Raw genomic sequence first — 9,200 nt, 5'->3', positions numbered from 1 at the left:
AAACGAGAATTCCTCTAATCCCCTATTAGGAAAAAGAAATTCTAGCACTTCTAATTAAAACAGAATCATTTTTTTTATTAAAACGAGAATTCATCTCTTATTGAAAAGTGAAAATATAGCACATCTAATTAAAACGGGAATCCTTCTCCTAATTAAAACAGGAATCACACTTCTAAATTAAGTCAACTATTAAAACGGGATCCCTCTCCCAATTTAAAAATGGGTTTTTAAAACCTAATTAAAACAATTTGTTTGGAAATTACAACGGGTTAACAACTAAAACGGGAATCACGATTTTTAAGAAAATTTATATATGTATAGTTATGATTGTTGAACAAGTTTTTAAAAGAGCTGGTAGCGACATAGCATATGCATGGGCCTATTTTATAGTTTCTTTCTTATTTCTTAATTTTTATTTTTTTATTTTTGTTTTTTATTTTTTAATAATATATTCATTGAGAAAGTCCACTCTCAATATCTTCATAATCCATTAAAATACTGGACGTCCCATAGCGCCCATATCAGTTCTGCCAAAATATATGACCACTTGATTGCGCATTTTGTGCTAATAACGTTAATATATGACCACTTGATTTCGCATTTTGTGCTAATAACGTTATCTCTTGATATAAAATTACACGTTATTACTTCAACAAGTATTCTTTATTTCTTTATACAGTCGCGTGTTTCATGTGGTCTTAATCTAATTTCGTTATGATCTAGAAATTGTGATTATTGAGTGCACAACGAAACACCTCTGATGAACATTGTATGTATATACAAAGCAAAGCTGAACACATTAAAAATACGCACGCAAAATAAAGAATAGAGCTGTAGTTTACAAGAGCTTATAAAGGAAAAAATGGCAATTGGTAGTACCATTGAAATGGAACGTGAATGGGTCAAGGAAGTGAAGGAATTTGATGAGTCCAAAATGGGAGTTCAAGGTCTATTAGATTCTGGTGTCACAACCATCCCTCGGATCTTTATTCACCCACCTGAAAACCTCTCCGATCTCCAACCATCTTCGACGCATTTTGAAATCCCCGTCATTGATCTTTCTATTACTAACTGCTCCAAAGTCATCGATCAAATTAAGGAGTCATTTTCTACATGGGGATTTTTCCAAGTCATCAATCATGGAATTCCCATGCAAGACATAGAAGATACCATCAAAGCCTTTAAGTCATTCCATGAACAACCAAAGGAGATAAAAAGTGCGTATGTTTGGGACCAAAAGGTCTCATATTATAGTAACTTCAACATAATGTGGTCTAAAGCTGTAAACTGGAAAGATAGTCTAAGGGTGTTCACCTCACCAAATCCACCAAAATTAGAAACCATTCCTAGTGTATGCAGGAAAGAGGTCATGCAATGGGATGAATACATGAAGGGGTTGTGTGAGACATTAATGGAGCTGATGTGTGAAGGTTTAGGCGTAAATAAAAATAGATTAAAAGAACTAAGCTGTTTGGGCATGAGGAAATTTGTGTGTCATTACTATCCATATTGTCCTCAACCCGATCTGACTTTGGGTCTTCCCACACACACAGATAGAGGTGTGTTAACTTTGTTGCTGCAGAATGAAGTAAGTGGATTGCAGATCAAGTATGGTGATGAATGGGTGGAAGTCAAACCTATTCATGGTGCTATCATTGTTAATGTTGGAGACCTTCTCCAGGTAATTATTCTAGCTAGCTAAGAGCATATGTTATTTGTTATGATTTTTAGTTGTTTGTTATGAATTATGATTCGATGCCAAAACAAGTCACTCAACTTCTTTAGTTGATTTAGAAAAAGAACAGACATCATACATGATCATTTTGGCGTCTTATATATATATAGTTCTTGGTGGTCCGATCCGCCGGAACATCTTTCTGTTGACGTGGAGGCTATGTCGGTGCTAAGATGTTAACGACTAATGATACACGTAGCTTATGGGTTCAGGACTTCAGGTTTCACTAGAACCAATAATGGATTCCTATTTAGGCCGACCATGACATTCTTAAGGCCTAGTTGTATTCTGAGTTAACACTAATAAGACACCAGAAAAGAAAAATGAATAACTAAAAGCACCTACAGAATACTCAGGATACTTGTTAATTAGTACATATAGGCGGAACTGGGTTGCAAGACAACTAGACTGATCTTAATTTTCATTACTGATGTCGAGATTTCTCATTTCATTTGATTGTGCTTGGTGGCAGATATTCACAAACGATCAATTTAAGAGTGTAGAACATCGGGTGTTGGCCAATGCTTGCAAAGAATCACGGGTATCGGCTGCAGTTATCTATAATCCAGGCAAAAGAGGCGAATCAGATATCTATGGACCATTGACTGAGCTGTTGTCCCCAGAAAATCCAGCCCTCTACCGCAATTTCACCATTCCAGAAATACTTAAACAAGGACTAACGGATGATTCCAGCAGCAAGGCTATTGTAGACTTATTCAGATTAAACTGTAATGATAACGATTAATGAATGCAAATTAAAATGAACTTGCCAGCATAATTAGTACATTGTTCTATGTTATATATATGAGGGTTTAACGTTTCTGAGCTCCAAGATGTTTGTCCGTTGCGTTTTGGTATCTATAGCAATTTGTGAGTTGAATTTGAGTACAGGACCCTTCATTTGTTCGACTGCTATTCTTGCAACTTGAAAGGAGTCGCACTTTACAATCTCTCCAAAGGCTTCAGTTCAATTTCCTTCAACTATCTCAAAGTTCTACGGCATTTAACTAGGTACACACACAGACACAAAACACAGACACAGAAACGCCGACAATGTATCAAATACCATATATTTAGAGGTTGTTGCTTACATAAGGTATGCCACTGACAACTAAGTAGTACGTCTCATCGCCTCAAGGACAAGCAAGATGCTATTTGGGGGTGGTGATCAGCTCCCAAATGTGTATTTTATTACCCATATATTACTACCATTACAGTCTCTCTTACGCTTAACAAAAAGACAACCCATAGCCTTTTACTGTCTTTTTTAGGTTAAGGAGTATTTCAAACCACTTATCATAAAAGTTGCGTCTTGGCACCAAAAGAAGCCTTAATCACGCTTATTATGAAGACCAATAGCTGATGTGGAAAAGTGCTGAAAAAGTCAAAGTCAAAGTCAACATGTCAGAGTCAACAGTCAAAGTCCTCAATTCAGAAGACCAAAGATGGAGGCCCTTATCTCAAATTATGAAGACTTTCTCCCTAAACCTATCTTGGTCATGAAGAAACCAAAAAGCAAAAACAAAAGTGAAAGGGTGAGGTGTCTAGTTTGTAATGGAATAAGGACAAATCTGTAAAAGGCAAAAGTATGGGTATATAAGCTAAAAGCAAGGGAGAGAGAAACTGAGAAACTCATCCACTGTTTTAGGATCCAAACCATTTGGTTTGTTTAATTCTTATCTTGTTTTTTCAATTTATGTTTTTATTTTTCTTGTTGTTTTAATTCCTTTCAATCAACTTGTTATTTCCTTGTTCTTTAATTCAATCAATTTGTTATTTACTTGTCTTTGTTTCAATTTTCAAACTTGTTTACTTACTTTCATTTCAATGCTTTAATCAATCTTCCCCTTCATGTTTTCAAGTCATTTTAATACAGCAATATAGCTTTCAAGTTTTCAATTGCTTAGAACTATTCTAATCATTTCAAGAGTCTACCTTTATTTTTCACATCTCCTTCACTCAAACTCTAAACAATTTAGGATGAACCTCAATGTTTCGACCAAATATGATCAAAATACTAAGTGGTGATGAAAGAGATGAAGAACGTAGAAAAGTAGTTAGAAAATTGATGGTGATCAGGAGAATGATAATATTGTACCTTGCAGTTGCCTACGTTCCCAAATTATTGATGTGATCAAGTCTCAAGAACGTAGTTCTGTATGAAAAATAGTTTGATATTTATACAAGTATAGTAGAGACTCCTTGTAGCTCAAGTATTCTTGTAGCTTAAGTAATTGTGATTGAATATAACTCTCAACTGATAATTATCTCTTTGATAAGAAACGAATCTGGACATAAATTAACGTACATTAGTGGCAAGCCATATGGCTAAGGTTCAGCCTTAGACACATGAGTTAATGGGCTTTTACATTGATCCATGGTATTGCAAATTAGGCTTTAGCCATGTCGATTAAACGAATAAAATAGAGACCCCTACTAATGGACGTTTGCCACGTAGGTGGGGTCGAAACACCGCCCCCTCTTTGGCATGCGAACGAAGTTCATATGGCAAAGAAAAGAAAAAAATTAAGGAAAAAATGGAATAAGAAAAGAGTGAGCGGAATGTACAACAAAGTGTCGTGTGAACGTAAACGATAGGAAAATGGACGGTCGGGAAAAATTCGTGAATTATCGGGAACGACAAAATGTCAAACTAACGTATACGGGACGCAATGTACTTAAATAAAAGATGGTCGAAAATGCACAGAAAAAATAAAAGATGCACAGAAATAAAATTGCAAAAGAAATTGATTGCCGAAAACTGTACCGAACGCATCACGTAACAATACGAAAGTTGATTTCGACGACGCGTGCCAACAGAATAGCGATACTAGGATTAGATCGTTGAAATTAAACGTAGGGGCAGTTTAGTAATAATGGTAATAAAAGGAAGTTAAATACTAATTGGACTCAAAGTGTTCGGATGAGATAAGAATTTGGATTAGATAAAAATTCGGATTAGATAAGAGTTTGGATTAGATAAAAAATCGGATTAGATAAGAGTTTGGATTAGCTAAAAATTCGGATTAGATAAAAATTTGGATTAGATAAGAGTTTGGATTAGACAATATAAAACTAGATCCAATAAATATTATATAAGTAATGGCTAAGCTCCATATACAAAACAGTAGACAAAAAAAAACTAAGTAGAGAAAAATATACAAGGGTGAGATATGGCGTGGCAAGGCTTGTAACCGAATTAATTTTTCACTTTCAGCAAACATTAAGATAATGTGTTTTTGTTTCACAACATCTGCCCCAGTAGTCTCTTGTTTTAGTTATGAGATATCTACAGTAATCCCAAAGGCAAACTGACAGCTAGATGCTAAAATATCACGAATTGTTCTAAAGTGGATTGCTATAAAGTTTATGCATGAAAATAATAAATCAAATTCACTTATGCTATCTGCAAAGGCTTTATCTTATTATTAAATTTAAAAAAAAAACCAACCTAAGTAATAGTTGGTTATCCATAATTTAGCTAATGTGGCGTCTACTGTTGTGTCGCAATAGTGGAAGCAAGCAGGGACTACTTTGATACAACAAACTTTTGTTTTTGGTATTAAAACCTGCCAGATGCAAATCCTTAAAGCTTTAATATTAACTTTTTATTATTCACAGTAACTTGACAGTTTTGTGCAGTGGATTAGCTAGATATTTGGAACTCGCTTCACTCTTACATCCAAGTACTTGTAAGAATGATGCTCTGATTGTGTACTTTAATTTGAATTATGTGATGTAAGTCGGACATATTCATGCATTTTACGTTCATGCCTTCTTCTTCACAGCTTCCCAAATGGCGGACAGGGGCAAGCGCCCTATGAATCCTTGCAAGGATCCTTCAAACCATAAGAAGCATAATTCTGATCCAATCCAAGATAGGTTGACCCTTCAACCACCACCTGCCTTTCGGGTACTACTTCAACTTCTCACACTTTTTTATTATTTTGTTATGAATTTTACTACCCTTCGTACTTGTGCGATGTCCGTTGCTCCTAATTATTAACTTTTTATGCCTTCTTCTGTATTGCTTAGTATTGACTTAATATTTTTGATTTCTCTCTTGTTTTATGATTTCTCTTTATTAAGCAACCCACCCGACCAAATGTGGATAAGGGCAAGCGCCCAATGCACCCGTCTGAGGAACCTTCAAACCAAAAAAGACGTATTTACATTCCCCCCCAAGATAGACTAAATCTTCAACCACCTCGTGCCTTCCAGGTCTTACTTCAGTCACCTCATGACTTACTATCTATACATCATTGTTTTGATGCATTCCTCTTATTTTATATTTCTTAATTGTTCAGCGCCCAACGGATGACATTCCTCCCTCTCTTCAACCTTCGTCTGGTACTCAAGTCAGCTTTGTCAATGTGTTTTATTCTACCATTGTCTACAATTATTTCTCCACCAAACTGTATTATAGTATCTATCGTGTTACAATAGAGCTCTTACTTTCTGTCTCATTTTTTTATTGATTTTATTTTTGAAATTTCATATTGTTGTCACTACTCCAACACATTTATAGCTATTGTTATATAGATTTTCATATTGTTTCCTTTGCTATAGATATTAACAAAAAGAATGATGGCACAACGTGTTAGAATGGAACAAGAAAAACAACTTAAACAAAACAATAGCTCGCGTTGTTTTTAAATATTGTGTACATCATAAATCTGCTTATTTAGTTTTGCTATGGTAACTGTGAACGAAGAGAAATCTCTTCGGAATTACTACTGCAGTATTGCATAATGGATAATGATATTAGATCTACACATATCATTAAATTGGGAAATCTCTTTATTTTTGAATCTTACTTATTTGATGTTTATTATTGATGACTACTGAACAGAGCTGCTTTGGAGTAGTGGTATATGGTAATGAGTACTACTTTGGAGGAGGAATTCAGCATGCCCTAGTTGGGGACGCCTACGTAAATCCAATCCGGGTAGTAGACCTGGGTTTCACACATGTACCAAAAGAACTTTTTGAAGAGTATTTGCAGGAGATCAGCCCACGTTATACTGCTGAGACCTACAATTTACTCGAGCATAACTACAATAACTTTAGCTATGAAGTTGCCCAGTTTTTAGTTGGCACTGACATTCTAGACTACATCCTACAACTTCCTAATGAAGTCCTTAACAGCCCTATGGGTGCTTTGATTTGTGAGTATTTCTTCTCTTCACACTTTTTTGTTGGATCCTATTGACGTTATCTTATTCATGGATTTGCAATATTATCCTCGTGATGCTTGTATGTGTAACTGGGTGTTGACATCATCAATACTTTATGGGTCTTTTGTTGTTGTTGTGAGTTGTGACAACATGCTTTCCCTGATAAACACTCTTCCTCTTCTCAATTGCACGACAATTTTGGGTAGTGACCTTGTTGTGAATATAACACTGTGGAAACAACGTTACCCACTACAATAGATCAATCCTACACAATGATCAATCCTTCTTACTAGACAAGACTTCAACACCCTCCAAGCAATATCCCAACACTTCTCAATATCAAATAACAAGCATATAAAGTAAAACAATTTAATGTAAAAGAAGAACAAACCACAAGACGAGATATATCGTGGTTCGGTAATTTGCCTACTTTCACACTGCGAGTTCCAAGCTTTACTAAATGTCTGGAATAACAGATTACAAATTTCTCAATCCACTCACAAAGAATGAACACTCAACTCACAAAGAATTGCTCTCTTATAATCTCTCTCTTTCTTGGTTTTGGAAAAGTTAGGTTTCTACAGAAAAAACCTATATTTATACTATTTCAGAAAACTTCCGAAAAAGGGCAAAATCGTGCTGAAAACGGGTGGAGCGCGGGTTGCGCTTAAGCGCCTGGAGGTCACGAAAAAACATGAGCACAGGGCGTGCCCTTGCCAAGGCAAAAGTGAGCGTGGGTCGCGCCCTACACGTGAGAGAGAAAAAAATACCTTTTTCTCTACAATTCTCCACCTCGGTGAGGTTTTAACACATAAAACCGAGCCGAATACATCCAGCAAGAACACATCCATCCAAAAACTCGCAGTCCATCCGCCCCTAAGGGCCATGCCCACAAAGGGCTCTATCAAGCATGTAGGATTTGGAGCAAGTCCAAACAATGTTGGAACTTAACTCCGGTGATCACCTTAGTCAGCATATCAGCAGGATTGTCATGGGTGTCCACTTTCTCAAGTGCAACATCACCATCCTCAACGACATCCCATATAAAGTGATAACGGACATCAATATGCTTGATCCGAGCATGATGAACCTGGTTTTTCGCCAAATGAATAGCACTCTGACTATCACAATGCAAAGCAACACTGTTCTGCTCAATACCCATATCATCCAGAAAACCTCGAAGCCATAATGCCTCTTTCACTGCCTCTGCCACTGCCATATACTCTGCCTCAGTAGTAGATAGAACAACTGTAGCCTGTAGCACAAACCTCCAATTAACTGGTGCACCATGCATCATAAACACATAACCAGTAGTCGATCGTCGTCTATCTAGATTACCTGCATAATCTGAATCCACATATCCACTGACATAACAAGTGCCTCCACCATAAACTAATCCCACATCCAAGGTACCTGTCAAGTACCTTAATACCCATTTCACTGCCTCCCAATGCTGCTTCCCAGGATTAGCCATATACCTGCTTTCAACACTAACGGCCTGTGAAATGTCTGGGCGTGTGCATACCATAGCATACATTAAACTGCCCACTGCATTAGCATAAGGAACATGTGCCATATGCTTTTGTTCCTCCACCGAACTAGGAGAGAACATAGCTAAAAGCCTAAAATGCCGAGCCAAAGGCATAGAAACCGACTTTGCATTCTCCATACCAAAACGCGAAAGGACTTTCTAAAGGTATTTCTTCTGAGAATCAACTATCCGTCGATTCTGCCTATCTCTGTCAATCTCCATGCCCAGTATCTTCTTGGCTCCACCTAAGTCTTTCATCTCAAACTCAGAGCTAAGTTGAGATTTCAACTTGTCTATCTCCACCAAGCTTTTGGAAGCAATAAGCATGTCATCCACATAAAGTAGGAGATAGATGAAGTCATTACCACGAAGCCTACGAAAGTAAACACAACAATCATACTTACTTCGGGTGTACTCATGTTGCATCATGAACGTGTCAAAGCGCTTGTACCATTGCATGGGCGATTGCTTTAACCCGTACAGTGACCGATTCAATTTACATACATGATCTTCTTTCTCAGCAACGACAAACCCTTCAAGTTGTCTCATATAGATCTCTTCCTCCAAGTCCCCATGCAAGAAAGCAGTTTTCACATCAAGTTGCTCTAACTCCAAGTCGAAGTGAGCAACTAAACTTAATAACACACAAATGGACGTATGTTTGACCACCGGGGAAAATACATCATTGTCGTCGACTCCTTCCTTTTGTGAAAAACCCTTTGCTACAACTCTTGCCTTGTACCCAGTTCTTGTCGGA

General features: G+C 36.9%; 1 protein-coding gene across 1 annotated transcript; it reads left to right on the top strand.

The window, feature by feature from the left end:
- The first annotated feature begins 705 nt into the window (after positions 1-705).
- On the top strand, positions 706-2,553 carry LOC147499563 (1-aminocyclopropane-1-carboxylate oxidase homolog 4-like). Its single transcript, XM_086561332.1, has 2 exons — positions 706-1,681; positions 2,208-2,553. Exons 1-2 carry the CDS (start codon positions 863-865, stop codon positions 2,478-2,480), a joined length of 1,092 nt encoding a protein of 363 aa, XP_086417458.1. The 5' UTR covers positions 706-862; the 3' UTR covers positions 2,481-2,553.
- The last annotated feature ends 6,647 nt before the right edge of the window (positions 2,554-9,200 follow it).

Source organism: Coptis chinensis, chromosome 5 (assembly GCF_015680905.1).
Source record: "Coptis chinensis isolate HL-2020 chromosome 5, ASM1568090v1, whole genome shotgun sequence".
Classification (NCBI taxonomy): Eukaryota; Viridiplantae; Streptophyta; class Magnoliopsida; order Ranunculales; family Ranunculaceae; genus Coptis; species Coptis chinensis.
Note: the sequence above shows the minus strand (reverse complement) of the source record. Positions and strands in the feature narration are given on the sequence as shown.